The sequence below is a fragment of the Rhinichthys klamathensis genome, unplaced genomic scaffold, assembly GCF_029890125.1.
Source record: "Rhinichthys klamathensis goyatoka isolate OS25496 unplaced genomic scaffold, OSU_Roscu_1.1 h1tg000356l_1, whole genome shotgun sequence".
Taxonomy (NCBI): Eukaryota; Metazoa; Chordata; class Actinopteri; order Cypriniformes; family Leuciscidae; genus Rhinichthys; species Rhinichthys klamathensis.
The window spans coordinates 631984-653433 of record NW_026606865.1 but is presented as its reverse complement, the minus strand read 5'-3'; the positions used below and the strand labels follow the sequence as shown (position 1 = coordinate 653433).

The following is a 21450-nucleotide window of genomic DNA, read 5'->3' as shown; positions in this document are numbered from 1 at the left end:
AAAGTAGCAATATTCCTGCAACTGGCAGTTTATAGTGCTGTTGTAATTGGAGGAGAAGATTTGAAGTGCATAACATTTTGGATGCAAAATATTTTAGCTTAAGTTTTGGGTAACACTTTACTTGAAAGGGTGTGCATAAGACTAACATGACACCTTCATAATCATGACATGACATGTTATGAATATGAAGGAAGTTGTATGCATGTTTATGACAACTGTCATTAAGTGTCATCCGCGCAGTTATGACATTTTTAATGCAAATATGACATTGTTTGAGATGTCCTTGTTATGACACCTTGACATAAACAAATACATCATAACCTGTCAGTGTCTTTGCCATGACAACTTGACATTACTAAGACAACACAACCTGTCATAAACATGACATAGCAGATTAATTATCAAACTTAAGAAACCACTTAGCTTTATTGGTTAACATTACATTAAACTGTCATGTGGTTAGTTTTGACATTGGCTGTCATGAAGCCATTATAACTGTTTAATGACAAATTCAATTTGTACCACTGTAGTTGAGGTCTCGAAAAATATTCATGACACAGTTATAATGGCCTCATGAGAGCCAATGTCAAAACCAGCCACATGACAGTTTAACTTAATTTAATGTCAAGTTGTCATGGCAAAGACACTGACAGGTTATGATGTTATGGTTTATGTCAAGATGTCATAACAAAGACATCCTAAACAATGTCATATTGTCATTATTGAGCGAAAGACACTTAATGACAGTTGTCATAAACATGCATAAACCCACTTCATATTCATGACATATGTCATGTCATGGTTATGAAGGTGTCAGTCTTATGCACACCCCTTCAAGTAAAGTGTTACCAAGTTTTGAATTATTGCGCTTCTAACTCTAATCGCTCCGCCTATCTGACGCGAATGCGCACGCTGTCAGGATAATCTCTTATTGTGAAAAAGGAAATACTTGTTAATTTCTAACATTTACAGGCAAGTATACAACCGTAAGATGTACAGTAAGTTGTGCATTGAGAAAAAACGTGTCTCAAAATGCATTAAACGTATCTTGTTAGTTTTTTAAAAATATACAGGAATGGAATCAGGAATGCAACGATCAGATATCATTGTAGTCAAACTTCACTGAAGACTCGTGGGCATTACATGCATACTATGAATACTGCATACTGAATTTCTTTCAGGTTTACATTAGCATGTATGGTCAAATACTAGTTCACTCCTCTATATTCTCCACATATAAAAGCAAATATATGCAGCCAGGCACAGACAAAACGACCAGAACGAAACCAAAGGAATGTCAGATGGTTATTGTAATGAGCTGTGCATGCTGGGTGGAGATAGGACATTTCCTTTCACGTTTCCTGAGTATATGCACACTCAGGGCAAAGGCTGTTTGGGGGAACAAGGACAGAGATATCCAGACAGAGAATACATGGTGTGCACAGGAAGTGACATAAGCGTCAAACCTTCAGTCGAGAGCCCAGTGTCAGCTAAATATTTGACAACTTCGCATGTGGCAGCTCAAATTTGAAGATATAACTAAAATGGGCGACTTTATACAATCATAATGGTCTTAAATGATCCTGTATTAAGTGATACAAGGTATTCCTCCTGGTTCGGGGAAGTTTAGATCATTTTTGATGTTATTCTTTTCTTTCCGTTTATTTACTTTGTGATATGGACCTTAGGGTCTGGAATAAAGAATTAATAATATTATTATTATAATACCTGACTTTTTTCTTTCATTAAACCTGTGCAGCTGTTATCGAAAGTTTCCCAATTTAAACCGGAGACACGAGACATTTCTATAGTGTGACAAAAGTCAAAATGCTGATCTGAACTGATAACACTTGAGAGATTCACATTCACACGTCAGTCACACACTCTAGCTGTAATGAGAGAGAGCTAATGCTCTTTTAAGGTAACAGCGTTTCTGCGCAGATCCCTGTAATTTGTAGGAAAGCAGTCTTGCCGACATCCTGATACTTTTCACATCTGGTCAGGAAGTATCGTTCTGTTTCCACCAATCTCAGATCTCAGAAGGAGCAGAGCAACGTCTGCTGCTTTTAAGCTGCTTAGTCTACGTCTTGTGTTATTTTCATCGCTTACAGAGTCAGATATACTCCTTTAAAGGCCTTTTCAAAGAATGTTTTCTTATTTGAAAGATTTATGATCGTCATGAATGTCAAATGGTACAAAATTTGAAATACGAAGTGAAAGAAGTGATAGCTTCCAACTTCAACTATATATATAGCACACAAACAAACGTTAATAGCATTCAGAAACTCCCTTAAATGACCCTCTTCACTAAATTAAGAGTAAGTGAATATAAATGACACATCTTAGACGAGTAACTGTGAGGTCTTGAGGCTCTGGTCCAGTCAAGTGCTTAATTTGATTACCATCTTGTCTGCTTTGTTTACCACAAGTGATGTGGCAGGCAATGAAGTTCAGAGATCCAAAACCCCAGACGCATTCTTCAGCTTCGGCACAAAGAGCGGCTCTCCACACTCGCAGACAAATGCTAGGCTATAAAATAGTGCATGTCAAACCCAACAAAGTCCCTCAATCATCTCTTTGGATAAACAGATTTGTTTCAGCTGGTATGGAAAACAGGTATTACATATGCACTGCATCTTTTGTTGAAAGGATAGCTCACCTAAAAATTCAATGAACTCCAAAAATTACTAGTTCATCCGACTCTATATTTGTACAAGTATTAGATTATTAAATTAACTATATGTATATTAAGTCTTTCATCACCGTTTTCTTTATGGAAATTGTATATACTCAAACCCAAATAGGATTTGTATGGAAGTCAAAATTATGAAATATTAAGTCGACATTTTTTATCCCATAAGTGTGATTTACAGTAGCATCTAATTTGTTTTTATCTCAATTTTGACGTCAATCATGATTGTCATAATTTTGACTTACTGACTTTACACTTTTGTTTTATCTCATTATTATGGCAAAATATTGACTTTTTCATCTTTGTCGTAATAATGACTCAATTTCAACTTCTCAATTATGACTTAGTGTGTCTTCATTTTGACCTTTTTTCTCATAATTATGACTTTATCTGATAATTTCGACTGTCATCATTGACATTTTATCTAATTTTCAACTTTTCATAATTATGACTAAGTTTATCACAATTTTGACTTAAGACAATCATAATTATGAAGTACTAAGTCATGAGAAATAAGTCTGACTTTTGTCTCAATTTCGACATTTGCTATGAATATCTTAATTATGATCATTTTTTCCATAATTATGATTTTATATAACTTTTTATCCTCATAAACATCTACTTTACTTAGGAATAAATAATTGCCAGAAAGAAATATGTGACTCATTCCTTTACCATTTAATATTAAGAAGATTATACCAATTTAACCTACTTTTAGTTAAAAGCCTGAAATACCATAGTATACCATCTGACACCATCACTATACCACCACACAGTACTATTGTCTAAGGGAAATGCCAGACAAGAAATTCTTTTTGGATAAAGCAGCAAAAACTAAGACAGTCTTCCTTTATCTGATTATTTCTAAATGTCTTCAACTCAAAATATGTTTAAGTCTCTGACCCAAAACTTCAAAACACTTGCAAGACAAAAGCCTGTCTCCTCCCTCAGTCTCTTCCCTGTCCTGTCCAAACCCCAAACTTCCTTTGTCTCCATCTGAACAACAAACAGTGGCTTCCCAAAATGTCTAATTCCTGCACTCATTAAGGCCGTCTCTGCTTGGCCCTGCGCTCACCCTGGCCAAAATTACTGGGTTGAGCAGCTGAGTAAGGACCACTAACACCACAAATGTCAGGGTCACAGGAAAGGAGTTTAACTTCAACAGACTGTGTGTCTAAATATAGGGTTGACCTGGTAGGGGGGGATGAAAGTATGTTTGGCAGACAAAAATGAGCTTTATATCTCTACGGGCGCTGAACAGCCATAGTCCACCTTGGTGTGGAACGTTTCTATACTTTTTTGAGACGATTAAGTGATTGTTTTGTGTCACAGTGTGATTTAACTTGCCTTCTCTGTGGTTCTCAATTCTCTCTGATTGGCTGATGAGCTCTTCTGCCTTGATGTTATCCTGTCCGCCCTGCAAAATATAAACAAACAAATTCATTTTCTTCTGAAGCCCTATTCAATGACAAAATCATACTGACTAGGAGAGCAAGATAAAAGTGGCCAAAACACAAAGGTTTTGGGATTGATTTGGGCTCTACCAAGCAAGACAGAACAATTAACTGGTTAGTAAAGAGTAGAGCTCTACAATTCTGGATATAGATATATATTGGTTTGTTTGTTTGTTTAAAATAGGTCACGATTCTAAATAGACAGCTATACAAAACAGTATATTTAAAATAATTAGTGCTGGGCAACGATTAAAAAATTTAATCGCGATTAATCGCATTGTTACGCGCAAAATTGAATAATGAATTCTAAAGTAGTGTATTGCGCACTTTTGATTTAAATGTACTGCTACAAAAGTGCAATAACATGTGGTATCCAAAAACTTTAAACAAATAAGGTGCTTTTATACCAGCAATATTCCCTTTACACAGTATCAATAAAATATTTCTTGTAAATCTCAACTTAAACATTAATGTAATCAAATCAAATATTTAAACAAAGCTATTTGCCACTGCCAGGGCATTACCTTTTATCTAGCTTGTTAAAAGAGTCCAGTTTTCTTGTTTTTTTTTTTTTCTGAACAGGTATCTTGTGTCAGGGAGCAGCAGCACAAACTACAGATATAAGTCGACCAACGTTACTTCTCTGATAGCAGCTTAGGTTTGGTCATGGCATGCCATGGTTTCCCACGTAAGATTACATTAAACAGAGGTAAAGCCCAATTTATACTTCTGCGTCGAACTCACGCCGTAGCTGTGTAGCGCGCGTACCCTGACGTGCATCTCTCCAAAAATGTAACGTCAATTCTACGCGTAGCCTACCGCAAGCGGTGTGATTGCTAGAACCGCTCCCCGGGTTTCACACTCTCCCTCTGCATGTGTAATTGCGCGTTTACGCGGACAACGACGCAGATATATAAATGAAAACCAACGCGTAGTCTATAGCATAGACTAGAGGCTCCGGCGTAGGTCCGACGCAGAAGTATAAATCAGCCTAGAGTGAGGTGAAGTGGTCGAGCACAGGTGCAGCGACAAGCGGGTGCGTTCCTGTGAAACTGTTGCGGTCATGCTCGCCTCACGCACGCGCCCGCGCGTTGCCGAAGTGGAATTGTCTAACTTTTTGTTCACGACGGTGACGACGCGCAGCACAAATCCTTGGAAGAGAGACTGATCCTCGGCTCGCTGTTTGTGAGTTTCCAGAATCTAAATAGTTATCAGGACATCAACAGGAGGGAATTCACATGGCAGAGCCCGCTAAACTAAACGCAGGCCTATCAGGTAAAGTTATGTATAATTTTAATTTAAGTTAAAAAGGCTACAGCTGCGTAGCGCACAGAAGCCGTTGCCATGGTTACTATCCATAGAGCGCCTGTCATTCACTCGCGGAGCGCTGTCTCCCTTTCTGTTCACCTGAGAGAACCTGCCAAAGCCTCTCCACTGCTTGTTTGGGTGGGTTATTTGCTGGCTGACCAACATCCCACCCCTCCTGTGATCATGGTTTGACTGTAGGACTATGTGTATTCAGAGCCAGTGAGCAACGGACTTTCAAAAAAAAAAAAAAAAAAAAAACGCGCGATAAAAAAATTGTCGGCATTAATTAATAAATGCGTTAACGCGATAGTAACGCGTTAACTTGCCCAGCACTAAAAATAATATATGTAATTCATTTTAATTCATTGTTTTTTCTTAAACTCTTGAATGAATGATTCACACTCCGAAGAAAAAAAGGGTACAAAAGCTGTCACTGGGATGGTATCCCCTTTAAAAAAGTTCTCATATCCTCCTGAGACCCAGAAAAAAAAAGGTTTTTGAATTTAGTTTTTTTCCATGTCATCACACTGTTTAGAGCACAATAAACAAATGGTAAAAAAAACATATATATAAAATAATATTTTATTCATACGTTATGCTATGTCCTCTGTAGTGGACGCCAGTATAAGTTTTTAAAAAAATAAAATGACATGAAATTATATGTATAGGCAAAAACAATGGGATTTTTTTTTCAATCACCAATACATTTTGGGGTTTCAGGATTTTTTCAACCAAAATTTGTATAAAGATTATTCTCAACTATGTTATGAAAGAAATAATGGAATGAATTGATACACCATTTTACTTTTTGCAATATGTGGGTAAAATGGCCATAAGTTAATATTCCCATTCAATGCAATGTATCTATACACTGTATCTAATTTGCACATTAATGTGTTCTGGGAGCAACATTTAATGAAAGAATAAAGGGTAATAATTGGAGTAATAATTGGCAACATTTTAATAATAATATCGAACATTTCATAGGAATATTGATGTATAATTTATTTCCATATTCACTTGTTGTGTCTCCCAGAATGCCTGATAAACATGATTTTAGTCCGGATGTCCTCTACAGTGGACACGTTTGAAATCAATGCCCTGTTCTGTAACAGAAAGTTTTTTTTGTTTTTTTTTAAACCCCTTAACATTTTCCTGAGATGTTGTTTTATGAAATACAATTTGAAAAGTAGTCCAATTTATATTATAATTACACTATATTATCATATTTCCATAAGAATGCTACATTTGATCACTAAATTAATGTCAGACATTTTTAAAGACCAAGGAGAAGTTGTTTTCATGGTGAAACCTCCAAACATTTGGTATCTCTGAAAAGTCCTTAATGTGCTCTTTACAGGACACCCAGGTTGTGTCATGTGACATGTATGATGTCAGAGAAATTCACTAAAATATAATGTCTACTACAGTGGACAAAAGTCTATTCTTGGGTCCCAGGAGGATATGTACCATTTACGTACTAATATGTACACTTTTGGTACCAATATGTACCTTTAAGGGACTAATACGCACTCTTTGAGTACAAAGGCGTAGCTTTTGAAAGGATCCTGCACTAGTAACAGCTTTTGTACCTTTTTTCCTGAAAGTGTGCAATGACTCACTCATAAAGACTTCACTTGATTCATTACTGGATGACTCAGCGTTTTTGAACGAATCTCTTGAAGGAATGATTCAATGACTCGCTCTCAGGCGTCTCAATCTCCACTTTGCTTAAGTAAAATAATATTGCGGTTACAAGCTGTGTACAGTTTAAACTACCTTATTAAATTACTCCACTAACAGGAGCTGTTGTCATGTTCTCACACTGCAACTCTCTTCTGAACTCTTCCCTCAGTTCATTAAAGCACCAGAAAGGGTTGCCAGATATCATTAAAAAAGCAAAACATGCCTCAATATATAAACAGACTTGGCAAAACTGTACCTGGGGAACAGAAATAAACAATATAAATAGTATTACCAATATCCTAAAAAATTTAAATGGCATGATGTGTCATTTATTATGAATACAATAGTTCAATATAAAATATTTAGTTAGCCTATTATAAATTGATTTAAGTAATACAATAACATGAGTTTAATTACTAATATCAATCAATTGGGGGCACAGGGGGGCTTCAGGGACAATGAATTAAATTAAATTCAAATCAAAACTAAAATCAAATCTATGCATATACATCAAAACGAAATTTGATTCAAAATTGAGAATTGATTTTTTAACCGAATCGTGAGATTTCAAAAGCAGATCATTTCAATTTTAAGCAGCTGATGCTCGTTCAAGTGCAGATTTTTAGAATATATATAAGAATATAAATAAATACAAATAATTCTCTCAAACATGTGAACCAAACTGAACCTTTAAGTCTTTGAGTTTGTATGCGAGTTGTAAAGAAGGCTGAAAGGACCAAGATGTTTATTGTTAGCTTAATGCTGTGGACTTTAAGTCTTTCTGGCTTAACGGTGATTGTCTACCTGCTGTAACAGGATTAACAGTTATATGGTACAATAAAGAGCAAACCGCAGTTAATCAGCAGCCCAATACAAACACAAATAATCAGGCATTACATGAGGTCACGTGTTTGAGTGTGTTTTTGTTTTAGACCAGCTGAAGTCTTGAGAGAACGACTTAAACCTAACATATGTAAATTACCATTTTGTCCCACAGTAAAGCTGCGGGATTTTACTTGCAAACAACAGAAAAGCATCATTTTTCTGTCTGTAAAAAACAGATAGAGACACTGCTGAGCCAGCAGTCACATCCATATTTCCACACTATAATTACAAGATGCTTGCCATGAATACACATGAGAAATGGCTTTTTCTGAAGTTCAGATACAGGTTGCCCTTAAAGAGACATTTCACCCCAAAATAAAGAGGATTCTGTGAACTGAAGTTAGCCTGTTCCTTACACAAAGCTGTCGCATGGCTTTGAAACACTTTGATTATAGTGCCCGAGTTGCATGAACAACTTTTATTGGACTTTTTTGTCCTTTAGGAGCTTGAAAGCCCCAGTCCCCATTTACTTTCATCATGGAAGCTTTTTCACACAAAAAAAATAATAAAGTAAATGGGGACTGGGGCTTTCAAGCTCCTAAAGGACAAAAAAGTCCAATAAAAGTTGTTCATGCAAATCTCCCTCCACAGACGAAAGTCAGTCATGTTGTATGTTGTAAGTCATACAAGGGTGAGAAAACTTATTTTTGAGTGAACACTGATTTCAAGCCTCTATTCATGTATGTGTGGTCCATCCTTTGTGACAGGTTTAATCTAGTAATCATGCAGCAGAAGTTTCAGATAAACTGACACTCACAAGATCTCTGCTTCTCTCTTCTCGCATGAAAAAAAATTCTCCCCAAATGCCACATAAAGCTTTACATCTTCTAAATTGCCCCATTTTGAGGTAGCTGAGTGCACAAACCTCATAAGATCTAGTGTGTGTGAAGCATTTTCCATGAGCGTCTGGATAAGTCTGGTGAACCACACACACCCTTAACTCATGATGAGTGAAATACAGTAGCAGGGCCCGTCATTTTGGCTCCAACACACACACACACACACACACACACACACACACACACACACACACACACACACACACACACACACACACACACACACACACACACACACACACACAGTAAAATGATGACATGAAGAGATCATACACCACATTCACTGAAAGACTGGGAGCTTTACTGCCAATCTACAGGCCAGTTTCCCTTTGTCTCTCTCAAACAATTAGAGGGAAATTTCATTTTGCATTTTTAGATTTATTTAAATATTTTAGCTCACTATGTTTATTATACATACATATATAATAGACACTACGGTTCGAATATTTGGGGTCAATCTTTTTTTTTTTTTCAGCAAGGATGAATTAAGTTGATCAAAAGTGACAGTAAAGAATTTCTATTTTAAATTAATGCTGTTCTTTTGAACTTTCTATTCATCCAAGAATGCTGAAAATGATCATGGTTTCCACAAACATATTAAGCAGCACATCTATTTTCAACATTGATCATAATCATAAATGTTTCTTGGGCAGCAAATCATCATATTAGAGTGATTTCTGAAGGATCATGTGACACTGAAGACTGGAGTAATGATGCTGAAAATTCAGCTTTGATCACAGGAATAAATTACATTTTACAATATTTTCCCATAAAAACATCTACCTGTATTTTCAATTGTAATAATATTTCACAACTTTACTATTTTACTGTGTAAAATAAATTATCCCTTGATTAGCAGAAATCTTACCAACCCCACTTGTGTGTGTCGTGTTTGTGTGTGTGTGTGTGTGTGTGTGTGTGTGTGTGTGTGTGTGTGTGTGTGTGTATATATACACACACACACACACACATACATATATATATATACACACACACATACATACATACATACATACATACATACATACATACATATATATATATATACACACACATACATAAATATATATATACACACACATACATACACTTAAAATGTAGTTCATAATTAAAATGTTATGAATACAGTGAATTAATGAATACGGTGAATTAATGAAATGTAAAATGTATGCCATTTAATCCATATTAATAAAACAATGAAGTGGAAACTTATGGCAACAGCACAATATTTATAGTAACACATGATAAACCCCTTCATGAAAGAGCCATTTACCTTCTTCTGGAGTTCCTGTATGAAGCTCTCAATCCACACGTGTGTACGGCACATAAAACGCAGCACTCAGTCACTGAGCTCCGGCTACCGTACACACACACACACACATAATCACACTGGCCACTCCCCCTTCTTCCTGACCACTCCCACTCTCTTCCTCTCCACATCCCACCCATCCTGGTTAACTCAAGTCTCTTGCCTCTCATTATATAGCAGGTCAACAGATAAACCACAGCCACGAACCCCTCAGATTCAAACTTTGCACCTTCATGTGTCATAAAAATAAATCTAAAACTGTCAAAATAATCATTTGAATTCAGGGAATCTATTTTTTATTACAACAACTTCATATTCCGAGCTTTAAAAACTGTCTATATCTAATAATAATTAAAAAGTTCATATACTATATGTATATGCTCATATATGTTCATATACATATTATACTATATGAAAATTGAAACTCCAGAGTCAAAATCAGCCTTCACAGCTTCCACACTGGAGTCCCATGATTCCCAAAGCCAATCTTTGTACACAGGAAAAGATGTCAAACTGAGATATAACAAAACGAAGCAAACAAAACATGAAAGCACAAACGCACAGACCTCATGTCACAGAAGGAAAACGTTCAAAAGACAAGAATTCTGCTGGTAAACATGAGGGAATCACTCAGACAACATTCATACTCGGGGACAAAAGGAAAACACGTTATACAAAGCAGATGTAAATGTCAAGAATGAACAAGAGGCCATTCTTCTATTCAGGCCTGTTTTTGAACACATTTTTTCTGTCATTTGTGGCACTGTTAAATATGAAAGATATGGCCAATAAAAGTAATTAAATCCGCTTTTTTACTGTTATCTTTATTCTCTTTCAAGTATGAAAATACGGAAAAAAAATATTAAATCAAAGCTAGTTTTATAATGGTATGTTAAAACACTATTTCCTCACTTAAAGCCATTGGCTGTGTCCGAAATCTCCACTTAAACCACTACTCCCTAACCCACATGTAGGGGGTAGGGAGTAGAGCACTATATAGTGAGCTCACCAGCATAATAGGAGACATCTCACGGTCCAGTGGTGGAGGATTTTGTCTCTTGGTGTGCAGAGTGTAACCTAAATTTAAATATAACGAAAACCAAAGACATGATTATAGACTTTGGAAAATCGGTCATCCCTGTCTCTCCTACTGTCATAAACGGGAGGGATATTGAGTTTGTGGATGAATATCGATATCTGGGTACAATCATTAATAACAAATTAAATTTTAATGCCAATATGGATGCCATTTGTAAAAAAGTGCAGCAGCGTATGTTTTTCTTGAGAAAAATGAACACTTTTAAAGTATGCTCAGTGTTAATGACACTGTTTTACAGGAGTTTTATCGAATCCGTAATTTCTTATTGCGACATTGTATGGTTTGATTGTATTAGCCTGTCAAATAGAAACAGAATGACTAAGCTGATTAAGACTGCTTCTAAAGTGATTGGAGTCCAACAGATATTGCCTCAGGACATTTTTAAAAAACGTGTTGTTAAAAAAGCTTTTTCAATAATCAATTGTCCATCACACCCATTACATAAAGAGTTTGTTATTCTTCCATCTGGCCGCAGATATAGAGTAATGGGGGGGAGAACTAAGAGGTTCAAGAACTCATTCATACCAACTGCTATTTTAATGTTGAATAGTCTGTAACTATTTGTGTTTTTTTTTTGTTTTTTGTTTTTTGTGAGAGTCTATGTGAGTGTTTTTTTGTGACGTGTAGCACCTGTGCAAAACTAATTTCCTAAGGGATAAATAAACTAAACTAACTAAACTAAACTAAAACTAAAACTAACTAATAGAAACACCACTTTCGGACACTACTCGATCGTCTCTCGGCGCCGTAGATTACGTCATTACTGTCGCACTGTTTAAACGCGCCATGATCTGTCAGCTGGTGCCGAGCCAGCTCTGGGCTAAATACATTACATTATATTGAGCTTATTTCTCCAAAATTGTAAAATTAAAAGTCATTTCTGGCCGTTTCTGTTATAATGCGTTACTCCACACATGATTATAACTTATAAACATAAATAAAATTAATACACATATTTATTATATTTTCATTTTCGCGCCACACCGTTTTCTCTTGCCTTTCGACATCAGGGGGAAAAAAAACAGATCTACGGTATGTTATCAAATATCTTGCTCATAATACTCTTAATAAAACAGCTTTTAGACTCTGAGATGCCACTCAATATTTATCTTTTTTGTTTGTTCTCGTGATTCAGAAGATTTTGCGGATTAGCAAAAGAAACAGGATTTCTAGACACAGAAAACGACGAAATTGTAGAACTACTACATATCATAAGTTAAACGAGAAAGAACATAACTTAGATTTGTATGACAAATTCGTATTGTCGCGCTGCTCTCTTTGACGTCCATCCGCCATTTTTACGATCAGCGCAATGCATGATGGTATGTAGGGCTTGGGTTAGTGACCATCGGTTGTACACTACTTTTCAAAATGCATTCTGGGATACATTGAGTGGACTATATAGGGTATAATAATCTTCACTATACATTCGGACAGCACTACAAAATGGCGAGCTCACTATATAGTCCACTATATAGTGAGTAGTGAGAGATTTCGGACACAGCCATTGTTTATCTACAGAAGACTTGGGGGGCATTCACATGTCGCATCAGACGCTCACAATAGAGAGCAACGGTCTTGCTTTGTGACGCGCTCGTTTAAAAAAAATCAGCAGGTCATGTGACAAGAACCAACCAATCAGCTTCACCCTTTCCACAACATTAAAAGCTCAGCGTAAATAAATCTAGTAGCAGAGCTTTTATCCTTTGCTAAATCTTCCTCGTAATGAATACACGACGTGAACGGCCCTCTAGAATACAGTGCATGGACTACTTCTATGATGATTCTGATATGTACTTTTGCTTTATTTCTCCACTTTCATTACAATAAAAGGCGCAGCGTGAACACACACCGCTGTTTGAGTTCCACATAAAGAGAGTCAAACAGGTTTTAGAGCTGCACAATTAATTGAATAAATAATCAAGACTGTGATTACTGCTTCTGTGACTCATTACAGTGTAGGGAATGACAACCGGTCCCAATTAGCTAGTTTGACTCATTGTGATGCACAGATGCGTATTTTATGTTTCACTTCAGTTTATAGTGGCACGCAGAGAAACATTGACAATATCTGCATCTACACTAACATTTTTGTTTTCTGTTTTCATTTAAAAACTGTTAGAGCTGTGAGAACAACAGATGGAAAAATAGCAGGGCCTTGTACAACAAGAACATTAGATTAAAGGGTCATATTGATCGGAGTAAAAAGACTCTTGCGAACAGCATATTATTTGCACTAAGCAACACTTTGCGTATTGCCATTGAACTGAGCAGCAGCTGAAAGAAGATGGGTGGGAAGTTTTGCATTAAATTTCAAACGTTGATGGCAAACTCATTGTTACATATCCTGTGACATGACAATAACCTGTGCCATATTACCATAGGAGGCTTTTGAAAAGCTGCTTATGAAGATATGATACCCAATAACAGTGAAGATCCTTATACAGATGTGTCTTTCTTTCCACTTGCTAAAACACGTCACATTTGGTTGCCTGTTATTTTCAGTAAGCGTACTAGGCATTCAGTTGGATATGGGTAATATTGCAGACAAGTATGAACTGATACACAGGTAAGCATGCTGATGTTTACTTTAAAGTATCGCTGAGATAATGCCTGAGAAAGAGCCATGGAAAGAGAGGAGTAACTTGAGGATAGAGAAATGAAATAAATATGAGAAGGAGGAGTGGAGAGGGACAAGGGTAGATTAAGGTAAAGGAAGCAGCACATTTTTCACATTCTCCACATTTCAGTCGGCGGAGCGATCTTGTTGTTAACACATTAAAGTCATTAAAGGACAAAGGTGTGTGTGTGTGTGTGTGTCACCAGGGAAGTTGGAATGAAAAGAAAGTGAAAGCAAAAAAAAGAAAGAGAGGATAGAAGGTTGCTTACATATTCAGAGCACCTATTTGCATATTCAAAAAAATGATGTAACAATGTTTTTGTAATAACCTAATAATGATGGAATAATGCGTTTTTTGAATGTTGATTACTATCCCAAATATTCTCCATTGTTGCGGCTCCTCTCTTCCCAGTCTGTCAGTAACGCTCTGTTTAGTTCCTGTCTCTATGAAGCCCCTCCTTCTGAAAAGCACACTGTGCTCTGATTGGTCGGCTAAAGCAGTGTGTTGTGATTGGTCGAGGGCTTCGAGCGTGTTTGGGAAATGTCCCGCCCCTTTCCATAACCGCCAGTTTAACACACTACTAACTAACTCAACCAGGCCCCGCCCCTTTATTCTGCGTATGAATTATTTAAATGAGGAATATTGTGACGCATTTGTTCCCGGAAGAAACTCAAGAACACAATGGAGGCGTTTCAGGGATTTCAGAAACAGCAACATTACACACTAAAGAAGATAAACATGTAAAAAAGCATAACAGCTCCTCTTTAAACAAACTTATAATAAAGGTGCATTTATTTGAGTTTGAGATGTCATTAAAGAAGTGCACAGTGATATGCTATTACGCTCATTAAAAACATTTCAATATATGTACTTGGATTTTTGTGAATTATATCAAAAAAATTCAAATTATATATATATATATATATAGAATACTTAGGGGAGGTTTAAACACCTGGGGCAAGGGGGCGTGGCCATGGGAATATCACTCATTGGCCACGCCAGTATGATGGCGTGGCCCATGAGTGATATTCCCATAGCCACGCCCCCTTGCCCCAGGTGTTTAAACCTCCCCTAAGTATTATAATATGAAAAGCTCCAATAAGAGCGGCAAAGCGATTATGCGCAGAATGATGCACTTGAAGCAACGCAAAGTCACAGCGTGCAGCGCTTCGCATTGAAAAGTTCAAAGCACAAAGAGAAGAGATTATATCTATCTATGCAACAGTTTATTGAGCCTTTTCTTTTAACAGTTTTAAATTTCAGTTACAGTGCGCATGAACAATTCATAGTGTTCTACTCCAGTGCTGTAATCTAACAGACACCCGGGAGAAAGGAATATGATTTAGAAAGCACAATAAACTCCAGCAAGATAAAGTCATTTTATGCAAACCATAGACCTTTATCTACAAATAAAGTATAATAATGGGAACATTGATCTTGAAGAGAGTGTCGTCGTGCTACTGTCGTAACTGAATGCAACCCGCTGTTTGATGGTGACTGAGGAGAGATGAGTTTCCATTAACTTTAACTTAACGACTTAAATATTCATTTTTACCTCACATTATGCTATCGAATGACTTTAAAAGTCTTGGAATATAGTGCGAAAATATATGTATGGCAATGTTCCCTCTAAGCTGCGCGCGTGCGCGGCCGCGCACTTCTAAGCGGCGGCCGTGCAGAAAAGAATAAAATGCCATGCAGAGGACTGACGCGAAACGTGTGGGGAAATCCATTTGATTGTAGTTTAAGTGAGAAATAATTGTAGTGCTCTGGTCAACCGCTATAGAGAGAAAACTGGTGAATGCAGTTTACAGGTTTCATAGAAAGAGAACGATGTGAGCGCGTGTGATTGACATGAGTTGTGTGTGCGGACCAAATAGCTCAATACGAGAGGCAACGAGAAACGCAAAGACGTGTGAAATAAAATCACATCATCATGTTTTAAAGAAGAGTGGTTTGATTAAAGTGGTGGAAATAACAGTTGATGGACACAGAATGGTGACAATTACACACCCACCCGCGTGCAAACTCAAAATACATCATTAGTTTAAATAGATGTTTTTGTGTGTGGGAGTTTCAGGGATGGTTAGATTATAAAAGATTAGATTATATTCACTTTTCTAGAAAATATTTAGCTATTAGATCTATTTAAATGCTTTGTTTTCATATTATAATAATAATATAATATGTAAACAAATTTAAGCATTTAAACTGATATATTATATCACTTCAAATACTTCAATTCGTTTTTTTTTATATTTTATTAGGCCTATATTTTATTATATTATAAGCCTAAATAAATAATCTCACAAGGGTATTGTTTAGGGCTCATTGCCATTAAAACGTTTGAAACCCCCTGCTAAAGAAAATGTTGGAAATTCATAAGCAATAAACAATCATTTAACTTTGACGGTTTAATGCTTCCTGTACACAATTAATTGACTGTACAAAAACACTTTATGGTTTTCCCAAACCATCTCAGTGTAACAGCTTACTTTTCTTTCATACTATATTCTATTATTGTAAATAATTGAACTGTCCTGCAGAAGATTTTGTAAATTATTTTTCATAGGATTTCTTGGTAAAGACTGTACAGTTAACAGCACTGTAAAACAAATATCAGGTAACCTAAAATGTGCTTCATTTAGTGACTTCTTGATTTGTTAAGAAGCTTGTTTTTCGAAAATATGATTACCTATAAGTTACATCAAGGGTCAAATAAAATAGAAATGGCACATTCAAGTTAAAAGTTACAACTGAATGTTGAAACCATTGTGTTTCTACGTATGCTGTATAGGTCAGGTATAAAGAATATTTTTGCTCAGGTGGCGAAAAATGTCCGCCCAATAGAAAAAAAGTGTTGCTCAGCAAGAAAAAAAAATTAGAGGGAACATTGATGTATGGTGCTTTACAATGTTTTTTTATGCCTATATATATATATATATATATATATATAAAATCCTAACCCTGACTCTATTTCCCACTATAATTGAATTCATGAACTTTTGAAAAGGCCAAAACAATCCCCAGTTGGACGTCTACAGATTAATCTCTCCTCATTCCACATTAAGCCACAAACTTCAGCCTAGTTATCCCTGAGATTTACTGCTCCTGATATTCACCACGCCACATCTACTCACCTGTAGGTCAAAGCTGCTTTGAGGATTTTGTCGTCGCTCTGTTCTTTGGCCAGCGGTCTGAACCTTCTCTAATGCTCCTATGAATGAGAACGGGGGAATGTAAACACACACACACACACACACACACACACAGACAGATGTATAGAGATATTTTTCCAGCCCTTTAAGATGCAATCTCACCTCGTATCTCCTCATCTCTCAGCCGGCGAATGGCTGCCCGAATGAGTTTTCTCTCTTCATATTCACTGGTGCTTTGCAACTTGAAAGAAAGAAAGAAAGAAAAATAGAGGGCAAGACACAAAAACGGTAGTTAGGTTGACGTGACTGATATTTTGACCCACACAGAATGTGCACCCACAGAAATCTTGGTATATTTCCACAGAATTCAAACAATTCAATGCAACTGGTCTCATACAGATTCCCCAATATAAGGTTTTGGATGAAGTGTAGTACTCTCAGCTGTGTTTAACACATTTACCATATTTAAATCATTTATTGGGACAGATATTTAACGGAAGAAAGTCCAAACATTCACCAATCATTCATCGACCTCAACTATGGCTTATCACCTGAAACATGTAAGTAGTAGCAACTTTACAAGTCTGTTCCATCTAATGTTAACCTAGATAAATCTGCACTAATATTAGGTATATATTCAAGTGTTTGTGTGGAGAGCGCACTTACTGCATGACATACAGGCACCGGTGCGATCACTTGCATTTAAAACACTCCGTCATTTTTGGTCATACAGATAAGAGTAATGCAAACTCTAAAAGATCTACTTTTATTTCTGTAAACTCACAATACAACAAAACATTGTGCTTTTGTAAAATAATGAAAACAATCAAGATGCGCTTTCTGCCGTCTTGGTCTCAGTGACGTCACAAAACGAACCGAAACTCAGTGTACAATTGCCTCACAGACATGAGAAATATATCTATAGAAAGCTTGAAATGTCTACTTTTAAATAAACCAATTCAATTGGAAAATAAATATTCTCAGATTATGTAATCCTTATGAAACGTGCATATAGGCAGCTGGCGCGTCCACTAGCTGCTGCGGAGATGACGAGTCAGCATCGTGACTTAATCTTAAACAGAAAACATTATCAATAAATGATTAAAATGTTAAGACAGTCTCCTTCTGTTTTTTCACGACACACTCATAATTAGGTTTCCCGGTGCGCTGTGCCAAACTTTATGCGTGCATTTGAGCGCTGATTAGGCCATGTAATATATTTGCTCATTATTATGATTTATGGCTTATTAATATAAACGAGTGATTAGTCGACTAATCGCTTAAATGAACGACTACTAGTCGATTAGAAAAATCTTTAGTCGAGGGCAGCCCTAGTTTTACTAGACACAGGCGAATCGTTGTTATTTATGAATGAGATCAAGTGGGTGTTTGAAATAGAAAGATCACAATCACAGGGGACTTTGGATGAATCCGTAGTCGGATGGCTAAATCCGGTTCAATACATGAAATGGAAATTTTATGTTAAAAATTGTGCATGGTCCCTTTATAAATAAATTAATTAATTAATTAATTAATTTAAAAAAAGCTCTAATAGAGACCGGACCTCTTGGAACTTGAGGCCAGCATCTCATTGGGGCATTACTGAAAGTAAGAGTACATTTACATTTCACTGAAAACACCCCATTATACAGAGAACTGTATGCAATTTGCATGTGTTCTTTGACAGCGTTCACAGATTCACAGAATGTATCCTTTAGTCAATTTCCATTCATTGCTTTCATTAGGAACAATATACATTTTATACAAAACTTTAACCTAAAACTATGGGACTTCTTTTGGATTGGGCTCATTGCAGCCTTTTGTTTTACACTAACAAAGAACTTAAAGTTTTAAACTTAAACTCAAAAGAACATTCCATCCAGGGCAAAAACACTTATCAACCATCTCCAGAAAACCCCAGAATGTTGACAGGAACAACACAAGAGAATCATCAACAAACGTTTTATGTCTTTACACATGTCCTTACCAGTCCAGTAAGTTCTTCAATGTCATGTATAGCCTGAATCTTCCCCGATAGCATGTCTAAAGAAGCTGTCAAATCAGCAGGACTGCAAATACAAGCAAACAAGTTCAGATTCAAAATGTAATTTTCATTGCATTTTATACAACATATTTTTGCATTTCAGATTATATTAAAAAAATCTCTTCATACCAGCACTGGTTTTCTTTATCCTCATGTCTGTGCTGGTGGGCACGTCTGAAGCGCTTACTGGTTAGTGCTGCCTCCATTTCTTCAATCTCACAGCGCCGCAGCTCCCGAATCGCTGTGCGGATCAGACGCCGCTCGTCTATATCGATAGTTTTATCAAGCTGGGGAAACAGAGAGCAAGCAAGCTTAAAGTATGTCAAATATTATTTTGGGGAAGCAGTCAGTGGGGTAAAGCTGTGCCACTTTTTACTTACATTATCCTCTAAACACAGGGATCCGAGACAAAAACTGAATTATATTTTAAGATATGCATGCTACAATTTGAATATAACACTCCTTGAATTAGATTTCATTAATACGAAGACATTTGGAGTAAAAATATTAACCTAAATGAGCTACGTGTACAAAAAAAAACTATTTAATGCATTCTTCTATTTCGGTCTTATTTTTGCAGCACATTACTGACATTTTCTTATATTTATTCATATACAAGCCTGATAAGAATAATATTTCAAAAAATAAAATCATTTTAATTTTTAATTTTATTATTCATTTATATATATATATATATATATATATATATATATATATATATTGCCTTTAATAATTAATTACTAAATAGTTTTATGGTAATTAGCGAACATACATGATGTATATTTTTAGATACATTTGTTTGTTTGGACAATTTATTTTTCTTGTCTTGTATTTACTTTGCAAAAATAATTGTGGCGGGAGATCCTTTTCCTATTTAGCACCAAAAATTTGGAACAGTCTTCCTAACATTGTCCAAGAAGCAGACACACTCTCTCAGTTCAAATCAAGACTAAAAACACATCTCTTTGGCCTAGCATGCACATAACACGTTATATAGACTTCTATAATTCAATGTTAGGCTGCATAGATTAGGTCAGCCGGAACCGGGAACACTTCCCATAAATCCTGATGTACTTGTTACATCATAAGAAGGATGGCGTCTACGTTAATATTAGGGTGTATTCACACCTGCCTTGTTTGGTTCGATTGAATCGAACTCTAGTTCGTTTCCCCCCTTGGTGCGGACCTTTTGGGCAGGTGTGAATACAGCAATCGAACTCGGGTGCGGACCAAACAACCGATCCGAGACCCAGCTGAAGAGGTGGTCTCAATACGGTTCCAAACGAACTCTGGTACGGTTCGTTTACGGTGTGAACATGAACCGACCCAATTGCAAGAAAGCACTGCGCCTTTGAGTTAACAGGCTTCCGTAGTCGGAGATTTTGGCATAATGGTTTGTGTTATTGTTGTTCAAGTGCGAAAGAGAATTCCGGCGCGCTGTCTGGCCACACGATACTGTTGCGCGTCTTTCTGCGCGTCGTGTGTGTGCATCATTGGAATGGAATGAATGAATGAGTGTGTGCATCAGGACATTCACATACAGCGCGTTCTCTTTAGTCTAATCGCGCATAGATGCAAAAAAAGCTTTTGCAGTTCATATAATGTAACGATAGTTACAATACAAGGATGATGCTGCGTTAAACTGGACAAACTTATTTGCAAGCGTTAACATTGACAGCACTTGTTAGCAGTATATACAATAAGAATCTCATTATTTGAATGTGTGACCATAGCCCCTCTCTATGAATAAAAAACTTTATACCTTATCCGTCTTCTGCGCAGTTTCTTCATATTGTGTTTGTACAGAATAACACAAAATTAGTAAAAGAACAAATATTGCAGTACGAAATATCTCCATGCTGAGCCTTTTTTGCACTTCCTGATTTCCCTACTTGAGAATCCTTGTCCAATGAATGGACGACCTTAGCACACGTGTGGTTTTGTTTACAAATTTTGGTTCACTTGCAAAAAGAGCAGTGTGAAAGCGAACCGTACCAAAAAAAAAAAACATTTATTTAGTTGGTCCGGACCAAAGCAAGTGAACTATCGGACTTTCCTGGTGTGAATACACCCTTAGTCTCTCTGTTTATCCCGAGGTTTACCGCAGTCCGCCGGATCCAGGCCGTATCCAGATCTGATGAAGGACCTGCGCCTGTACACGGTGATAACGCAGTCCTGAAGTGTCAACTAGTCTCTCCCCTGTGAAGGCCTCCTTCCCTTTCCTTTACCTCTGTACAGATAAAACGTTGTCAGGATAATTCCGGTTCACATGGCTACACGGAAGCGATAGATAATTCTTTATTATAAATTTTGAAGGCCAGACAAGTAGTTTGTTGAGGGTTGGTTTGTAAAGAA

General features: G+C 36.6%; 1 protein-coding gene across 7 annotated transcripts in view; it reads right to left on the bottom strand.

Annotated features, from left to right (window-relative positions):
* Positions 1-21450, bottom strand: part of smtnb (smoothelin b) — an 81439-nt gene that overhangs the window by 46072 nt on the left and 13917 nt on the right. For 4 of the 7 annotated variants that reach the window (XM_056232774.1, XM_056232778.1, XM_056232777.1 and 1 more), the window contains exons 2-6: positions 19225-19382; positions 19039-19120; positions 17214-17292; positions 17034-17110; positions 4040-4109 (exon numbers count right to left, since the gene is read on the bottom strand). In XM_056232774.1, the coding sequence (XP_056088749.1) occupies positions 4040-4109; positions 17034-17110; positions 17214-17292; positions 19039-19120; positions 19225-19382 (466 nt within the window). Of the gene's footprint in view, positions 1-4039; positions 4110-10137; positions 10209-17033; positions 17111-17213; positions 17293-19038; positions 19121-19224; positions 19383-21450 lie in introns of those variants that run through there. The other 3 variants (XM_056232775.1, XM_056232780.1, XM_056232781.1) reach the window with 3 other exon arrangements.